This window comes from Rhinoderma darwinii, chromosome 4 (genome assembly GCF_050947455.1).
Source record: "Rhinoderma darwinii isolate aRhiDar2 chromosome 4, aRhiDar2.hap1, whole genome shotgun sequence".
In the NCBI taxonomy this organism is placed as follows: Eukaryota; Metazoa; Chordata; class Amphibia; order Anura; family Rhinodermatidae; genus Rhinoderma; species Rhinoderma darwinii.
Window position 1 is genome coordinate 282,864,529 of NC_134690.1, and position 19,833 is coordinate 282,884,361.

The window sequence follows — 19,833 nt, forward strand, 5'->3', positions numbered from 1 at the left end:
ATATCAGAAATGGAAAATTTGAGCTGGACACAGGGGCATCAATGACCCTTGGTCATGAAAGGGTTAAGCAGGTTGCTCAGCAATGAGCAGATAGTAGGAGCCTCTGTCATCATTGAGGGAGATGCTCGGAGTCTGTTTATTTGCGCTGTCACTACAGGGAAGATAAAACAAAGCGTAACGTCAACTGAAAATCAATGTATGTCCGTTTAATACTTTTAATAGATGGATCAGTGGAAACTACCACCTCCATATATTCTGATAGGGCACAAAATTTTTAGTTATGATCTTTTGTGGTAAAAAAAATAGCAATTAGCCAAACAATTATATAACAACAATGACATATATGAGAATTTTATCAGAAGGAGGGAAATCATGACACCTATTGTAGTTGTGTAGTCAGAATCACTTTTAAAATGACATGAATGTCGTATAAAAAAAAAAAAAACATCAATTATCCAATGCATTCTTCATAAGAGTGGTCATCTGGTGACAATCTGACTGGGGAGTCACGTAACTGGGATCCCAAATACCAGCTGATGTCACCGGGATAACTTGGATATCCACACTTTGAAGCGGTTAGGCCTCCTTCACACACAGGATTTATTTTGGCAGCTTAAACAGCAGCATAAAAAGCTTCCAAAAACGCTGGCGTCATTAAAATGTAGCATGCGTTTTTACAAGGCGTTATTCATTCAGAGTCATTTTGTACTTGCTTTTCTGGTGTTATTTTAAGTCCTATAGAGAAGCCTATGGGAAAATAAACTGAAAATACGCCATACCCAGAGCATGCTGCGTGTGGAAATAAACACTGCTGACCACAAAATTGCCTAAAAAAACACCACAAACCAAAACGCAGTTGTGTGCAGTGAATTTTATATTTTACTATAGACTTTAATGTGACATCTGGTTGCACTAAAAAAAAAGCACCACAAAACATTCACAAAATACCGCAAAACACTGTGTGTGAATCCAACCTAAGTCACCTCAAGACGTATTAAAAAAAAATAACTGATATGTATGGCATGTTGTTCACTTTACATCCCTGCCGTTACCATAAGGCTATGTTGACACAGGCTATTTTCAGCCGTTTTTCAGGAAAAAAACGCTCCGATAAACGGCTAAAAAATGCGCGGGCTGAACGCCTCCAAACATCTGTCCATTGATTTCAATGGGAAAAACAGAATTCCGTTCCCATGGGGTGTTTTTTACGCGGCCGTTTTTAAAAATAGCCGCGTAAAAAAAAAACACCTCTTAAAAAGAAGTGCATGTCACTGCTTGAGCCGTTTTCCATTGACTCTGAAAACAGCCATAAAAAACGCCGCAAAAAACACTTGATGCTTAAAAAATGGCTGAAAATCATGGGCTGTTTTCCATTGAAAAGCAGCTCCGTATTTTACAGCCGTTTTTGGTTTTCCGTGTTAACATAGCCTTATAGTGCCACAGAATATTAAAAGGGAACGAAACAGCTGTCAAGTATAAAAGCAAAAAAATTACTGATGGGGTTTTATAGTTATTAATAATACATCACAATATAGTCAATCTTATAATCACTGTATATCAACCACCCAAGTGCGTTAGAAAACAACAATGCCCCCGCCACCCCCCAGAACAGAGACTATATTAGGAAGTCAGTAATCCCTACAGCCAAGACTGGGCAGAAATATCCAAACTTTTCATGACAAATTCTGCATTATTCATTTAGTTATTCGTGTTGAATTCAATAGAATAAGCAATAATCGTGGGCAAAAGTGCGGAAACGTTGGCATCTCGGAGTCCAGGGAGAAATATATATACATAAGATGGATAAATATGACATATTCCTAGCGCTGGAGGACCTATCCTGTAGAAGGGCTCCAACATTGTATCCACATATCCAGTCTAAGGCACTTGTCTCCTAGTTATATACTATAGAAGCCACCTTACTATAGGTGCCAACATTACATTGACGGGTCACTGGGCAATGAACAAGGTGACTCCAGGACGTGGATCATAAATCGATGCCCCTACTGTGGGTAGCAGGGAACAAGTCTTCATCAGCAAGAGGCAATAGAACTTGTGGCATCACACAGGTTCGGAGGCATCAGTTTGCCCTGTGCCTGGCACAGTCACTAGTGCTTGGCAGTGGATGGATTCTTATAACAAAACGTTAGTCTGGTCAGAATGTGTTGAGATGTGGCAGAGACTGCAGTTTATCGTGGAGGTTGCCCCCTCGGCCCGTGGCCATCTCCACCCCATGCAGCCACTCCGTGCACTTCCTGACCAGCCCGTCATGGCCGTCCCTGAGCCAGCACTCATCCTCATACTCCATGTCATCGTAGCGATGCTGATCGTTCAGTAGTGAGATCTTCACCAGTTCCCTTACATCTGGGGGTGATCTCTGCAGGGAGCTCCTCGGGCACCGTCCATTGTTACTGGCAAACATCTTCCTGGCGTTGGCACCGCGCTGCTGTGAGAGCTGCTTCTCCAGGTTCCTCTTCTGTATTACGAGGATGGCTTCTGGGGTGAGACGCAGGGAGAAGCGCACGTCTTGGGGCTGCTGCGGTTTGGGGGATGCTGCTTCCTGCGGTGGGGGGTCATGCTGTGCAGTGTGCTGCTGTTGTCTTCTGCCCGGGTGATGGGGGTCTCTGGGCAGCCTGTTTTGTGTTGATGGCCTCGGATGTATTACACTTTCATAGGAGCGAGTCATCCCCCTGGGCACCTGCTCCAGGAAACGCCGGGCTGGGTGTAGAGGGTCTCCGCGCCTCCTCAGCGTCCCTGATGGCCAGGAGTTGGACAGGTCCTCCATGTCCATGGAGGTCCCCCTGAAGTCACACATCGGTGGCTGCTGAGTAGAAGCCTTTCTCTCCACAAGTTTGCTGAGCTGAGCCCTGTGAGGAGAAAGCCCCGGCTGATGCTGCGGGATGGGAGGAAGAGCCATGTCTGTTGTCGTTACCAGCTCGCTGTATGATGGAGGAGTATAAAACAATGCCTATTAAGTGTGGAGAACTCCCTCCCAGCCGCAGCTGATTCACCCATGTCTCAGCACACAACAGGTCGAGCAGGTCCGTCCTCCCGCGGTGTCCCCAGCAGCGGTGTCCCCGCCCACACGACTCCATAGAGACAACATGGACACGAGTGCCACCACGCCGGATAGTGAAGCAACAACAGCCCTGAAGCCATGTGTGAAGCTGGCCATAGATATGCAATACTAAAGATGCCCATACACTCAGCAGCTGGCGAGCCTTGCAGTCGCTTTGTCACCTAGTGAAAACCATGAGCTAGAGTGGCTGGCAGCCATGCCAATTGTAAACATGCCGCTGGTAACGATGATCTTGTCCTTCATTCACTCACACAGGGTAATTCTTTTTATGTGGACTCTGAAATAAACGCATTCACCAATGTAAACAGACCTTTACATTTACAAACAAGCACAGACCACAAGCTAATATAGCTCGTCAACAGAAAGGAATCATCTAATCCCACAGATTCAATTGTAGAAAGACCTCCATTTATTGGTCCTTGCATGAAAGTACAACTAATGTCAACTAATCCGGAAAACCAATAGGACACAGTCTTATGTAGTGGGGTGTGGATGTGACCGAAACCATGCACACTTGCGGTGGCGTGGCTAGCTACATGGGACCGTTCCCATAGAAACTGGCCAATATGCATATCATGACAAGGGCCCCCAAGCTATTTGCTTGGGGGACACAGTCACACAAACCCCAGAATGTTATTTTAGTTTTTTTTTTTGTTTTTTTGGGGGGGGGGGGGGGTGGGGGGAGGGGGTTGTATTTGCCTTTGGCATGCCCTTCCCTCTTTTTTACCATATATTTTTAGAATGGTTTTTGCCATTGTGGCATCCCCCATGTAAGCTTTGCAGGTGTCTCGAGCCGGTTCCAGATGTTTCTATCTCCAGGCAGAGTATTTCTTGGTAACAGCTGATTGGACATTTTCAGCTGTGCAATTGGTATGAGCTGGTTTCAGAACCTTCTATCTCCAGGCAGATTCTCTCCTGGCAACAGCTGATTGGACATTTGAATCTCCAAAGACGGGAAAACGGGCTATAAAAGAAGTGGTTCCGTCGTGGTCAAGCAGTCGTTTGGAGGATCTGGACCTACGCCCACCCTCCCTCCCTAATGTTTTGCCTGAGGAAGACACTAGTTCAGTGTTGAAACGCGTAGCCACCTATTGTTCAATAAATAATTATTATATATCTTCTATTTTTCATTGACTTTCCACCACAACCACGCAGCAGCGCCCTATAGGATCCTCCTTTTTCTTCCTTCGTATGCTTCAATTAGCGGTGACCATTCGTTTTCACCGGTTTTGGATCCTGGCAGCAGCATAGTGGAGTTACTTATTGCCTTTACCAACTTCCACGTGGTGAGCATATTAACTACGTTCTGCATCTATTTTTAGTCCGATTGACCTGCACTATGTGGCGCCGTGCTTTTTGCTTCTTTATTTCCCTAATGTTTTTAATTTCCTCCTCGTCGCAATGTTTTTTAGAGGGGTTTTGTCACCAGTGCTGGGCGAACTTGGTATTTTATTGGTTTAAATGTTGGTATTCTATTAATTCCCATGATTTATATATATATATATATATATATATATATATATATATATATATGAATATTAATTACGATAGATTTTATGTTGCCCTTAATAAACATTGTGGCCTTTATTATCCAGAAAGTTTGTCGCCTGGGTTTATTTTAGTTGGTAAGTGTTTTAGTGTGGTCTGTGGCCAGCCTGAGGGTTTCACAGGATTCATCCTTAGGGCTTATTCAGACGAACGTAAAATACGCGCGTGCAACGCGCGTGATTTTCACGTGCGTTGCCCGTAGCTATATTAGTCAATGGGGCCGTGCAGACATGGCAGCGTTTTTTGCGCAGCGTTGCTCCGTTGCAAAAAACTCACGACATGTCCGTTGATTCAGCGTTTTCAACGCATCACGCACCCATTGAAGTCAATGGGTGCGTGAAAACCACGCATGTCGCACGGAAGCACTTCCGTGCGAACTGCTTGTTTGCGCAACAGCTGTCAAAAGGATGAATGTAAACCGAAAAGCACCACGTGCTTTTCTGTTTCCGAACATCCAAACGGAGTGTCTTTGCGATTAGCGAAGCCGGACAAGCGAACCGAACTTCACCGGGTTCGGCCGAACTCGATTTGGCCGAACCCGGCAAAAAAATTATCGGTACGTCAGGAGATAGTCACTGTCCATGGTGCAGAAAGAGTTAAACTGTTTCAGCACCATGGACAGTGACTACCGATCCCAATAAACATGAACCTGTAAAAAAAAAAAACGAAGTTGTGACTTACCGATAACTCCCGGCGTCTTCCTCCAGTCTGACCTCCCGGGATGACAATTCAGGCCAAGTGACAGCTCCAGCCAATCACAGGCCAAGCACAGCCTGCAGCGGTCACATGGACTGGCGCGTCATCCAGGGAGGTGGGGCCCGATGTCGAGAGGCGCGTCACCAAGGCAACGGCCGGGAAGTTCTCGGTAAGTACGAACTTTTTCTTTTTATCACGGCATTCACTGTCGAGGGTGCTGAAAGAGTTCGCTCTTTCAGCACCTTGGACAGTGACGGGCGTCGACTAGACTCATCTCTATGATGGCGGCTGCGCGAAAATCACGCAGCCGCGCATCAGACACGGATGACACACGCAGCTGTCAAATGGTGTTTGCGCGCGCAAAACGCCACGTTGTTTGCGCGCGCAAAAACGCAACGCTCGTGTGAATCCAGCCTTAGGATACACTATCAATGTGTGATCTGCACAAAAGGGCTGCCACAGAAGTACCTGATGCAGCGCTGTCCAATATGGCTGTGTGTACAGCAAGTAAATATGGCAGTGCTGCTTTACTAGACACGAGAATGAGCACCATAGCACCCTTGTTCTGTTGATCAGTGGGAGACCTAGGCTATGTTCACACGGAGTATTTTGGGGGAGGAATATCTGCCTCAAAATTCCGTTTGGAACTTTGAGGCAGATATTCCTCTCCCTGCACGCCGATTTTCGCGCCGTTTTTCGCCCGCGGCCATTGAGCGCCGCGGGCATACAAACAGCGAGAAATACGCTTTCTCCTGCCTCCCATTGAAGTCTATGGGAGGTCAGAGGCGGAAGCGCCCGAAGATAGGGCATGTCGCTTCTTTTTCCCGCGAGGCAGTTTTACTGCTCGCGGGAAAAAGACGCCGACGCCTCCCATTGAAATCAATGGGAGGCGTTCTCGGGCCGTTTTTGCCGAGTTTTGCGACGTGGTTTCCACGTCAAAAAACTCGGCAAAATACCCCGTGTGAACATAGCCTAAGGCCTCATTCACACGACAGGGTCCAAGTGTCAGCCAGGAAAATCGGCCGTTTTTGGCCCATTTTCCCGGCCGGTTTGCATCCGGTTTGCTTCCGATTCCGGGCCGTGTTGCCGTTTTTACCGGCCGATTTGCATCCGTTTTTTTCTCTGTCCGTTTTAAAATCGGATGAATTTCATTTAAATTTGTTGCCACACACAGCCCTTTGTAGATAATGCCACCCAGCCCCTGCAGGTAATGCCACCCAGCCCCCTGCAGGTAATGCCAACAAAGTCCCCTGTAGGTAATGCCACACAGCCTCCTGTAGGTTATGCCACCCTGCCCCCTGTAGGTGATGCCAACCAGTCCCCTGTAGGTGATGCCACCCTGCCCCCTGTAGGTGATGCCATCCTGCCCCCTGTAGGTGATGCCACCCAGCCCCCTGTAGGTTGCACCCACACTGACAGTGTAGTCACTCACTTCTCCTGCAGCGGCATACCCGGCCATAGAGTCGGGGATTCCGCTGCAGAAGTGAGTGACTTCGCTGTGTCCATATATGGACAGTGTAGTCACTCACTTCTCCTGTAGCGGCATCCCCGGCCAGAGTCGGGGATTCCGCTGCAGAAGTGAGTGACTTCGCTGTGTCCATATATGGACAGTGTAGTCACTCACTTCTCCTGTAGCGGAATCCCCGGCCATAGAGTCGGGGATTCCGCTGCAGAAGTGAGTGACTTCGCTGTGTCCATATATGGACAGTGTAGTCACTCACTTCTCCTGTAGCGGCATCCCCGGCCAGAGTCGGGGATTCCGCTGCAGAAGTGAGTGACTTCGCTGTGTCCATATATGGACAGTGTAGTCACTCACTTCTCCTGTAGCGGAATCCCCGGCCATAGAGTCGGGGATTCCGCTGCAGAAGTGAGTGACTTCGCTGTGTCCATATATGGACAGTGTAGTCACTCACTTCTCCTGTAGCGGAATCCCCAATTCCCGGCCGGGGATTGGGGATTCCGACTCCTACAGGGAGCAAAAAAAGACCCTCCTCCTCCTCACATGCACTCTGCACTGTGAGGAGGAGGAGGAAAGAGAGAGAGAGAGCGTGAGCGACGGTAGACCCGGCCATCACTCGGGACACATTCCGGTGATGGCCGTGTATTACCCAGCCCCATAGACTTCTATGGGAACCGGGCGGCCGGGTACCCGGCTGAAAATAGGGCATGTCCCATTTTTTGACGGACGGTTTTCCCGGCCCGTCAAAAAATCGGTCGTGTGAACAGCCCCATTAGGGGTCTATTGTTCCTAATGCAGCTGGGTGCCGGCCGATTTATGAACGGCCGGCACCCGGCCGGGAAACCCTGTCATGTGAATTCCGCCTAACAGGAGGGATGATCTTAAAGGACCAGTGTCACGGAAATTTTTTTTTTATATCAATTTGCTTTTAGTGTTTTATTCAAATTTTTTTTAGTTATTTGTCTGTTTGTGTTTTACTTTTTTTAATTTTTTCACTTTTTCTTGTCCATGGGGGCTGCCATTTTTTTACCATCTCTGTATGTGTCGATTAACGACACATACAGACATGGAATACGGCACATACAGTCCCATATTGAATGCGAACGGGGCCCGTTCCATCCACTATGCTGTACGCCGTCTGTGTGGGAACGGCGCATGCGCCGCTCCCACACAGTCCAAATTGAAGGTCTTCGGCCGAGCGACGTCCGGCGCCATTTTCTTGTGGACCGGAAGCCGCAGCCGGACAGTAAGATTACTACTTCCGGTTGTGGCTTCCGGACTTGTGCACTTGGAGCGGAGGGTTCAGACTGAGCGGACGGACCGGAGGGAGCGGCGGCGGTGGCAGGAGCAGGTAAGTTAGGTCTGTGTATGTACGTGTTTTACTGTGTGTTTACTACTGTATGTAAACCTACTACACTGTGTGTTAGCTAAAAAAATGGTGGCACACAGTGTAGGAGGTTTGACCGTTTAATCCCCTCCTTTCTCCCGGCACTAGCCAGGATAAAGGAGGGGGGATTCTGAGAGCTCACTAGAGCGAGTGTGTTTTCTCAAATTTTGCAGCATAAAGCAATGTGGTTGCTTTACCACATGCCAATGCTGCAATTTTGGGAATTGCTCCATCTAGTGACCAGCACTGGGAAATGTTATAAATTAGAATCTAATTTATAATATTTCCTGACTCGTGAAAAAATTAAAAAAATTAGAACAATGTTTAATCACCTATACACTAACTGTTTAACTAAAAAAAAAAAAATTTTTTTTCTAGCAACACATTCCCTTTAATGGGAGGAGTGTGTTAAACGTTTGCCTCCCGCCACAGTGATCAGGGCAGTGGAAAGAGGTGACTCCATGTGTCAGATTTAACATCCACATAAGCGTCTTCATAAAGTGGTCTTGGGGATCTGCTCCACCACACTTTTGGGCATCCCAAGGTGTATACATGTGGAGATATGTATACAAGCGTATATGTATAATTCTGATCCCAAGGATGCTGGATGGTCAGTATTTTACTGTACAATCTGGTGTTCAGTATCTGCCTTCATATTACACAATTCCCTGCGCAAGAACATGTCCATAGTGAGTAACCAGGGAACTATCTCCTGATCTTATACATCCTTCCTGTCATCTACAAGGCAGGGCGCAGTAATTACTTCCAGTAATTAGGACATCTTGTAATTGCAGTCTACATTGTCTGGCTGATACAAGGTTTTCACTTTGCTCGACATTTTTATGCATTTTTTTTTACTTTCTCAGCCTGGGGAGAGGAGAAGTTATGGTAAATGGTCATTCCAGTTCATCATTTCAACACAAGAGAGACAAATTGTGTTCTGTCCCGTTCACAACCTGGGGACTTCATCAAGTGTCCATAGAACCCAGATACACAGCCATTACTTGTACCTGTGAGGGTCCTACCTGAATTCCAATACATAAAACACAGTAGCAGATTTCATTTGGGTCCTGTGAACAACACGTATTTTGATAATTGTTTCATTTTAATTCAGAAAAATAAATCATTGATCAATTTGTTACGAATCTAACAGTGAGACAAATTGTGTTCCCATTTTGCGTTATGACAATTAGGGATGCACGATGCATCGAAACTTTAATACTGTGCATCCCCAAACGGTTCGATACCGTTATTTCATGTATTTCGATACTTAGCTGTGCGGCTGCATAGCTCAGTATTGTAACACATGAATGTATGAGAGCGGAGCTGCGGCTGTTACAGTCATTGCCGCGCTCCTGCGTCCTGAAAACAAGTGCGCGGGGTCAGGATGATGCGATGCGGCCAGCGCTGCACTAATGAGCGCCGGCACTGAAAACAGAACATGGCGGGCGCACTACAAAACACCCCCATGTTCTGTTCTCAGTGCCTGAACCGCCGCTCATTAGTGCAGCGCCGGCCGCATCTCCTCAAGCTGACCGCGCACTTCCTGTCAGGCAATGACAGTATTACACAGCCTCAGTCCCGCTGGCGGAGATCAGAGAAAGCTCTCATCTCTGCCGTTATTCCCGTGCAGCGATCACAGCGGACTGCAGCATTCAGGGGAAAATGAGAAGGGGGATGCCCCTTGGATCGCGTCACAGGGAATTCCTGTGACGCGATTGAGGGACATACCATGTATGGGCAGACAGCCCAGGGTCCATTGAAGGACCCCAGGGCTGTCCTATCATATTTCCTGTTGTTAGGGCATACTTAGGTATGTCCTAACAACTGCCTGTGTACCATCAGTACACAGGCTAATGTACTGTAATATAGATATATGCCTGTACATTAAAGTTTAAAAAATAAAGTAAAAACAAAGTAATGTTAAATAATAAAAAAAATACACATACACCTTTTTTACAATAAATATTAAAATAAGTCTCAATACATAAAATATACACACAATCAGCATTGGCGCAGCCGTAATAACCTGCACAACATTTTTTTTGCATCATTTATGATGTGTACGCTGTAAAAAAATAAAATAAACACTGCTTTCTATCACTTATTGTGAGGCACGAGGTGTGATGAATTTAACCTCCATGTGCCTCACATTAAGGCCGGATTTACACGAGCGTGTGCGTTTTGCGCGCGCAAATAACGCAGCGTTTTGCGCGCGCAAAAGGCACTTAACAGCTCCGTGTGACATCCCCCCATGATGCGCGGCTGCGTGATTTTCACGCAGCCGCCATCATTATGACTATGTTTGTAAACAGAAAAGCACGTGGTTCTTTTCTGTTTTCATTCAGAATTTTTACTGCTGTTGCGCGAATCACGCTCATCCCACGAAAGTGCTTCCGTTTGCTGCGCGTGATTTTCACGCACCCATGGACTTCAATGGGTGCGTGATACACGAACAACGCACAAATATAGGACATGTCGTGAGTTTTACGCAGCGGATATACGCTGCGTGAAGCTTGCGGACAGTCTGCAAGGCCCCATAGACTAACATAGGTCCGTGCGAGGCACGTGAAAATCACACGCGTTGCACGGACGTATATCACGTTAGCCTAAATAAGCCCTAATAGTAATTAACCCCATCATGTACCTTACACATTAACCCATTATGACTGAGAAACATGATGGGGTTAATTACTATTAATGTGAGGCACGTGGAGGTTAAATTCATCATCACACCTCGCGCCTCATATCAGAAAATGGAAGAACTTTATTTTTATTACTGTTGGCAAAGTATCGAATTGGTATCAAAATCGCAATACTAAACGAAGTATCGGTATCGAAGTCCAAATTCTGGTATCGTGACATCCCTAATGACAATACATATGCAGCTGTGTTGCCATAGCTGTATCTCACACATGAGGCTATGTACAGGGTGAAGCCCAGGGCCGATACGAGGGGTAGGCCGCCGCCTATGGAGCTATTGAGGTTAGGTGCACAATATGTAAATTAAAAAGAAAAACTAGTGGTCTGCCCATTTAATTGTAAAGCCAATCAGATTTTGTACCAACTACTCAATAACAGTGTCTAGGTTGCTCAGGTGATAAGTTTAAAATAAGTAATTTATAACCTTAACAGGGTCGTCCCATTAAGGATATTTATAATCTATCCACAGGTTAATTGATACATGTCTGATCGCTGGGACCCCCACTGATCACTAGAACGGGGATCCCAAGCCTCCCTTCCTTTTCACTTACCTACTGCCGTGAGGAGGAGTTTGAATTGAGCTGTAATCTTGCGGTGGGGGTATGTGCAAGGTATGTATGCCATAAACGCCCCAAAAGACTGCTGAAAAAACGGAAGCCGAATGCCTCCAAACATCTGCCTGTTGATTTCAAATGGGAAAAACGGCGTTTCGTTCCAACGGGGCGTGTTTTTTTTACGCAGCCGTTACAAACTGCTTGTAGTAAAACACTGTAAAAAGAAATGCACTTCTTGAGTGCTTTCCATTCACGTGGGAAATTTACCTATTATGCTGGAGTCGTTTTTTTCGATTTGTTTTTTTTTTTTTTAATAGTTATAGGGGTTCTAGTTGTTTTGGTTCCTTAAGCACCCCTCTTCTCCCGCAGCCATATTTAAAAGAATTTCCCATCAAATAAAGGAATGGTGTATTACCAAGCCATGTCATCACTTTTTTTTTTTCTGGTGGGAGTCGGTCAGGCATGAAGGGGCCTCTGCAGATTTTCCCTGACCCACAGCAGAATCTGCAAGTGGAGGGGGGGGGGGGGGGGGGGAGAGATATCATACAGGCTTCAGATAGGGGGGAGGAGAATCACAGGCTGACCAGTATCAGTGTAGATAGGGGCTGAGCACACACAAAGCAGAATAAGTGGCATTAGTGTCTGTGTGGGCACTGGAGAGAGTAGATCCTACATGGGCTATATAAAAGGCGATAGCTGTACAGGGATGAAGCTCTGCAGATACTCCCGAGTTAGAGAAAACCTAACATCCAGCATGTATAACTGGGAGGACCACATGAGAAAAAAGTCTGAAACTAGGCACAAGTTGTAAACCACATATCAGGGTCTAAAAATAAATGAACTAATTTAGGTCCTATTCACACAACACGGTCCAGGTGTCGGCTGTTAAAAACGGCCGTCTTGGTCTGTTTTTTGACGGCCGTTTTGCATCCGATCCGTGTCTGTTCCAGAACGTCTTTCCGTTTTTGACGACAGATTGTCACCCGTTTTGCACGGTCGATTTTAAAACCGGATGAAGCATCGGTTTCTGGCGTTTGCTCTATTTTTGACTTGCTACCATGTTCTCACAAACATTGAACCGTGTACTGCAGCTTTGGCCGATTCAGACAGCAACCACAGATGTTGAACGAAAAACTGCAAAGGGTTGAAATAGTGACAGGGCTTCGCGAATGAGCAGTGAGACTGCAGGAAACAGGTGCGGGAGGATATAAATCAGAGGAATGGGCTCCTTGTGGGGTGAGAACGTGTCTTTGGCTCTTGGAGGGTTGAGTGGCAGAGGGGGTCTCATGGGGTGCAGGCAACACTAAAGAGGATTTTGAACATTATTTGTGGTGGGGGCAAAGATGGTGGCAGAGGCTCTGTGGGAGGGGGAATGGGGCATAGAAGGAGGCAGAGGTTAAGTGGGTGGCCAGGGGGGAGAGTGTAGGTGAAAGCAAGACTGTATTTAGAGTCAAAACTGCCCTAGGCACTTTTAGTAATAATGCCCCCTATAACTCCCGAAGTTACGGAAACCGCATAGCTCGCCGACATTGCGGCTTCAGCGCTTGACCCAGGAAAGGTAAGTCTAATAATTGCTTTGCTTTTTTTTTATGTTGTGTTTTTTTCTTTACAGGTTCGGGTGTTGAGCTATTTTGGTTTCGAGGACTACTTCGATAACCATTTCATTGAGAATAAAAAAAAATGTCAACGAGGGTTGTGTGGGGGTTTATTTCAATAAAAATATATTTTTTTCTGTGTTTTTTTTATTTTTAAAAATGTTATTACTACCGCCTTAGTAATGACCGCTGTTTGATTCACAGCATCCATTAGGGTGAAAAGGCTAACACTAACCCCCATTACCCTGGTACCTGCCACCAGGGGTACCAAGAAGAGCCGGGTACGATCAAGTATCCGACCCTATGTAGTGATCGTCAGGCACTGGAGTGGCTGCAGGCTGGTATGATTAGGATGGAAAAGGCCAAAAACAGTTGCCTTTCCCACCCTGGTGATGCTAGCCTGCGGCCGCCCCAGTATCCAACCATCACTACAGATGGTCTGGTGCTTGATCGTACCAGACTCTTCCCAGTGCCCCAGGTAGCGGTGGATATCTAGGTAATAATTGGGGGGGGGGGGATTAGTGTTAGCCTTTTCACCAGCTAACATTAAAGGGTTATTCCCAAGTGGAGTTTTTTTTAGTACATCCTAAACATAAATAAAATATTTTTTTTTAGAGCAATATATTTATATTTTTAATATTCATTTTTTTTAACTCCCCTTTTTCTCAACTAGATAATGCAGCTAGTGCTGGTTATATTTTCTAAAAGGGGGCGTGAGTGGCTTGATGGCAATTAAGGCACCCTGCTCTGTTAGGGCACGCTCCCGACGTCATTAGATAATGTCGTTTTTGCTACACCCCCCACTCCCTGTAGCCAACTCCATTGGGACTCCTTCTAGGAGTGTAGTTTCCAACACTCTGGCTGGGAATTCCTGTCCTGGAGGAGCCCCTGACTGTAGGGTCCATGGTGTAAGCTGCACAAAAATCAACTGTATGATACAGCGTCCTGCTCTGTCTCCGGTCAACAGTACAAAGGCCTACACTGATACAGGGCTGGCTTCCTTACAGCAGATGAGAGCATAGGAGACCGAGCAGGACGCTGTCTCATACAGCTGATTTATGTGCAGCTTACATCACGGACAGCGGCCAGTCCATGCTGCTGTGTAGCATAAGTATGTAACAGACAATGTTACATACCAATTCTAATAAGGGCTCAGCTAACTCGGCTGGCCTTTGCTGATGTGCCGAGTACAGGACGGATCTAGGGCTACTGCGCATGCCTGGGTGCCGTCCTATAGACTTGAATAGAACTCGAGAGGTGATTGGGCAGGGAGCTACTGCGCATGCTCTAACATGTGCGTTCCAGAGATCCTTGTCATCCTCACTGTAAAATAAAGAGGTAGAACAGTGCAAGTGCGGCCACTGCTAGAGGAAAGCAGTGGTGGCCAAATCCCTAGGCAACGAGCAATAAACAAAGAGGGGCTGTCAATAAGATGGAGCCAGGATATCTCGCAAAGTACAGCATTTAAAAAAAAAAAAAGAAAGGTATTTACAAAAATGCCTAAATTTTAATGTTAAGCTTTATCGGTATAGTTATCAAGATGGGAATACCCCTTTAAGCCCCGCCGTAGTAATGGATGCTGTCAGACAGCGGCCATTACTAAAGGCAATAGTAATAAAGTTTAAAGAAAACAAAACCTGCAACAGAAAGCCAACAAAAACACAGCATAAATTGACATGCTACGGATTTAAATTCTGCACCGCAGGTCAATTTATTAAAATACGTTGCTTTTTTTCCCGCAGCGTGGGCATAAGATTTTCTAAATCTCATCCACTTTGCTGCTACTGTAAATACTGCGGAATTTCCGCGCAGAATTCAGTTGCGGAAATTCCGCAGAGTTTACGTTTTGCGGGAACCCGGCCTTAATCTTCCATCCTGACATCTAAAACATTACATGTAATACTGCTGATACCTAATTCAAAAGAAACAAAATGTTGCATAGTTACGAAAGATATTTAATAGAGGAATTAATTCAGGCACACTGTGGATCCATCTTCAATAATTTTACAAAACTTTAAATGTATGACATCTTTTTTTTTTACATGTATAGTTCTATAGTAAATTTTTGCTTTTCAAACCTGATTTACAGTACAATCATATACCAAGTAGATTTATTATAGCTTTAAATATGTACAAAAGGTAACTTTTTGTTTAGAAATAAAATGCTTGAAAATATGTAAATATAAAAAAAAAAAAATTAGATCAGGAATAAGGCATTTCGGTCAACATGTTTTGAGTGCACTTATTTTTGTTACTGCATAAATATGCATGGTTAAAAAAAACAAAAACTTAAAAAATACAATATTGTTGCCGCAAACAATATAAATTTAGAGATCAGCACTGTCACATTATTTACAAAAGAAAAAAAAAAGAAAACATTACATTTTGTTTGTGGATAGAAAATATAAAACTAGTTGATACAGGTGTAACTTCCTGATTTCTGCAAACGTGATCGCCTTCTTGAACTTAATTCAAACACGAAGAGAAGCACTTTACCACAGCATCCCTGTTTTGGAAAAAAAGAATAAAACCATTATAAAAGAGCAATTTTGGCTGTTAAAATGAAAACCTACAGGGAGACGACATTGCATGAGAGACACACGAAAATAAACATCTTAAAGGACGAGTGTGACGAAAAAATTTTTTTTTATATCAATTTGCATTTAGTGTTTTATTATAAAATCTTTTATTTATGTGTGTGTTAGTGTTTTACATTTTTCTTTTTTCTAACTTTTACTTCTCTATGGGGGCTGCCATTTTGTTTTTCATCTCTGTATGTGTCGATTAACGACACATACAGAGATGGAATACGGCAGCTACAGTGCATAGGAGTCAATGAACAGGAGCCGTTCCATTGACTTTGCTCTATGGCTCTGTACTGCGCAGACGCAGGTCAGAGTCACACAGAGCAGAGCAGCGGTTTACCGGGAGAGAGCAGGCGCCATCTTGAAGACCAGCTGCACTGCAGGTAAGGTCTGTGTCTCTGCATGTCCCAATCTCTATCTCACAGACCCCCGCTCTCGTGACCCCCGACGCCCCCCCCTCCTAACAGCCCCCCTCCTAACGCCCCCCCCCCCTTGTATGAAGGACACATGATGCAACTGTACTGGGAAAGCCCTGAACGATAAATCTCTAGTTGTGCTGAGACTGTTTGGGGATATGACTAATGAACCTCTCAGTCTCAGCACAATTAGAGAGAATTATCGTTCAGGGGTCTGGGAAAGCTGGGTGACCACCATTGCCCCTCCTACTGGAGTGTTGGAGGTTCATTAGTCACATCCCCAAACACACTCCAGTAGGATGGGGTAATGGTGGTCACCCAGCTTTCCCAGACCCCTGAACGATAAATGTCTAGTTGTGCTGAGACTGAGAGGTTCATTAGTCACATTCCCAAACAGTCTCAGCACAACTAGAGATTTACCGTTCAGGGGTCTGGGAAAGCTGGGTGACCACCATTACCCCTCCTACTGGAGTGTGAGCGATTCATTAGTCACATCCCTAAACACACTCCAGTAGGAGGGGTAATGGTTGTCACCCAGCTTTCCCAGACGCAGATATAACCAGGAAAGGGCTGGATGGATGGGCTGAGGGTGCACAGGGTTTTTGGTGATCCCCCTCTGTCATGTGATCGGACCTAGGTTACCGATTCACCAGACGGGTTCATGTGACTATAAATCTGTCCATAACAAGAGACAGTGCACTCAGGACAAGCCCTGCCCTCATGCCGTAGTTGTGTGGTTCGGTCTGCAGTGATGGCGGTGAGTGGCTCTGACACCCGCCTCCCCCGTCGTGTCATCTCAGGACAGAAGGGGTGTGCGGATTGGAGACACAGCGCCGCACCTGTCCTCAGGTTGTGTCTGGTATTGCAGTTCACATCCATTGAAGTGAATAGGACAGAGCTGTAATACCACACACGACCTGAGTACAGGTGCGACGCCATGTTTTCCTGGACGACCCCTTTAAGACTTTTCCCGTGTGTGTGTGGCAGAGCGTAGTGTGCACGGTCGCCACTGATACTTCATAGCTGCTTATCAGCTGTTTTGAAGAATCAGCGGCGAGCACCCCCCCCACCCACACACACACAAATCCTCCAAACACGCAAAATCAAGTGTAATCAAGCGTTTTGCGTTTTTTTGCACATAAAATGTGCAAAAAAAAACCATGTCAAATACAGGGCGTGTGAACCGGTCAACTGAAAAGTCATTCACTTCACTTTCATCATTCTAAGGCTGGGTTCACACGACCTATTTTCAGGCGTAAACGAGGCGTTTTACGCCTCGATTTACGCCTGAAAAGACGGCTCCAATACGTCGGCAAACATCTACACATTCATTTGAATGGGTTTGCCGATGTACTGTGCCGACGACCTGTAATTTTACGCGTCGCTGTCAAAAGTGCAGGACACTTCTTGGGACGTAATGAGTCGTTTTTCATGGAATTCAATGAACAGCTCCAAATTACGGCCGTAATTGACGCCTCGCAAAACGCGAGTACGCGCAATTACGTCTGAAATGACAGAGCCGTTTTCTCCTGAAAACAGCTCCGTCATTTCAGACGTAAATGCAGTTAGCGTGTGCACATACCCTAAGGGTATGCTCACACACAATGTTTTGAGCTGAAAAATCGGAAGCAGAACGCTTACAAGCATCTGACCATTGGTTTCAATGGGAAATAAGGCGTTCTGTTCCGACAGGGCGTTTTTTACGTGGTAGTTTTCCAAAAACAGCACGTAAAAAGACGCCCGACCAAAATGAAGTGCACATCACTTCTTGGGACGTTTTTGGAGCAGTTTTTCATTGACTTTATAGAAAAACAGCTCCAAAAACGGCCGTTAAAAAACGCGAGTTTGATTAAAAAATGGCTGAAAATCAGGAGCTGGTTTCCCTTTGTTTAGTAAGCGTGTGAACATATACTTAGCCTTTTGGTGGGTCCTATAACTTCTTCCAGCTGCAGAAGCACACCGAAATGGCTGCCGGACACTGCTTAGCAATTTGAAGACACCTTTTCCTGGCTTGTGAGAGGGGGGGTGAGGTTTCCTCCCACATTTACAGCAGCTGTGAGTCAGGTTACTTTGCCTTATTCACCTTGCTGTAATTCTGGGAAGTGCTCCCCCTGGTGGCCAACATTGGAAAACATGTCAAATTATTATTTAATTTTTAATACTTTCCACCATACGGGGAAAAAAAAAAAAAAAAAAAACACCAAAAAAATATAATAGAAATAAGTAACGACACTTAAGCATGCAAGTGTGTCACTTCGCTCTGTCACTGTGTCTCCCCGCTCTGCCCGTCTCTCCGTGTTCAGCGCTGCATAGGAGTAAGAACATGGTACAACCCATTAACACAGTGTACAGTTACGTCATTTATGACGTGACCGTACACTCAGACTGCCAGAAAACGGAAGTTAGAGCTCATGGACTGGGCTGAGGCGGAAGTAAGAATTTCGGGTTAGCGAGGCATCACGCGATAGAAGATGAGAAACACCGCTAGGAACATCTTTTCAAACGCAAGTACATTGCAAAAAGATTAGGTTTGACATGTTTAGTTTAACAGGATTGGATTAATTGGTTCCGGAAAACCCCTTTAAATAGTGTATCATCAAAAATGAATAGTGGAAGCTCACATTGCCATTTTATTTTTTTTGCTTGCATAGGTTCAAAGAGCGTTTTTCTGCTTGAGTGACAGATACTTCTATCACACAACATAGTTACTAATTAACATTTGCCATATGCCTACTTTATGTTGGCATCGTTTTTTTGAACGTCCGTTTATTTTTCTGGGGACCAGTTCAGTTCTGAAGTGGCTTTCAGGGGCCGAAAGATAAGAAACCCCCATGAAACACCCCATTTTAAAAACTGCACCCCTCAAATTATTTAAAACGGCATTTAGAAAAGTTTAACCCTTTAAGCGTTTCACAGGAATTAAAGCAATGTGGAGGTGAAACTCCACAAAATGGAATTTCTTTAAAAAAGAATGAAATTTGTAACACTGAAGGTTTTACCGGAGAAAAACAACTCAATATTTATTGCCCAAATTCTGCAGTTTAGGCATATTCCACATGTGGCCCTAGTGCTGGTGGACTGACACACAGGCCTCAAGAGCAAATGAGCACCTAGATGATTTTAGGACCGTCTTTTCATTAGATTTTAGGCACCATGTCAGGTTATAAGAGGTCTTGTGGTGCCAAAGCAAATGAAACACCCCAATAATACTACATTTTGGAAACTACACCCACAAGAAATTCATCTAAGGTGTAGTGAGAATTTTAATCCCACAGGCGTTCCATAGACCATTAGAATTGGGCAGTTAAAATTAAAAATTACATTTTATTCCAATAAAATTACGGCACGTTTTTACGGGCCCATGGACTTCTATTGGCCACGAGTACCTCCCCGTATGCTTACGGGAAGGTGCCCGTGACGTTGAAAAATATAGAACATGTCCTATTTCAGGCCGTAATTACGGCACGGGCAGGCCCATAGAAGTCTATGGGGCTCCCGTAATTACAGGTGATTACGGGAGCGTTGCTAGGCAACGTCAGGGTGCTGAAAGAGTTAAACGATCGGCAGTAACTCTTTCAGCACCCTGGACAGTGACTACCGATCACAATATAGATCAACCTGTAAAAAAAAGAAAGACGACGACGTTCATACTTACCCAGAACTCCCTGCTTCTTCCTCCAGTCCGGCCTCCTGGGATGACGTTTTAGCCCATGTGACCGCTGCAGCCAATCACAGGCTGCAGCGGTCTCATGGACTTTCGCGTCATCTATGGAGGTCGAGCTGGATGTTGAAAGAGGGACGCGTCACCAAG

The 19,833-nt window shown here is 45.4% G+C and overlaps 2 protein-coding genes across 3 annotated transcripts in view; both read right to left on the minus strand.

The window, feature by feature from the left end:
* Positions 1-201: 201 nt before the first annotated feature.
* Positions 202-3,301, minus strand: PRR18 (proline rich 18). Its single transcript, XM_075864331.1, has one exon. It carries the CDS (start codon positions 2,915-2,917, stop codon positions 2,156-2,158), a length of 762 nt encoding a protein of 253 aa, XP_075720446.1. The 5' UTR covers positions 2,918-3,301; the 3' UTR covers positions 202-2,155.
* Positions 3,302-14,955: 11,654 nt separating this feature from the next.
* SFT2D1 (SFT2 domain containing 1) overlaps positions 14,956-19,833 on the minus strand; it is an 87,576-nt gene continuing 82,698 nt past the window's right edge. For both annotated transcript variants that reach the window (XM_075864334.1, XM_075864332.1), the window contains exon 8: positions 14,956-15,527. In XM_075864334.1, the coding sequence (XP_075720449.1) occupies positions 15,488-15,527 (40 nt within the window). In that variant the 3' untranslated portion in view covers positions 14,956-15,487. The remainder of the gene's footprint in view (positions 15,528-19,833) is intronic.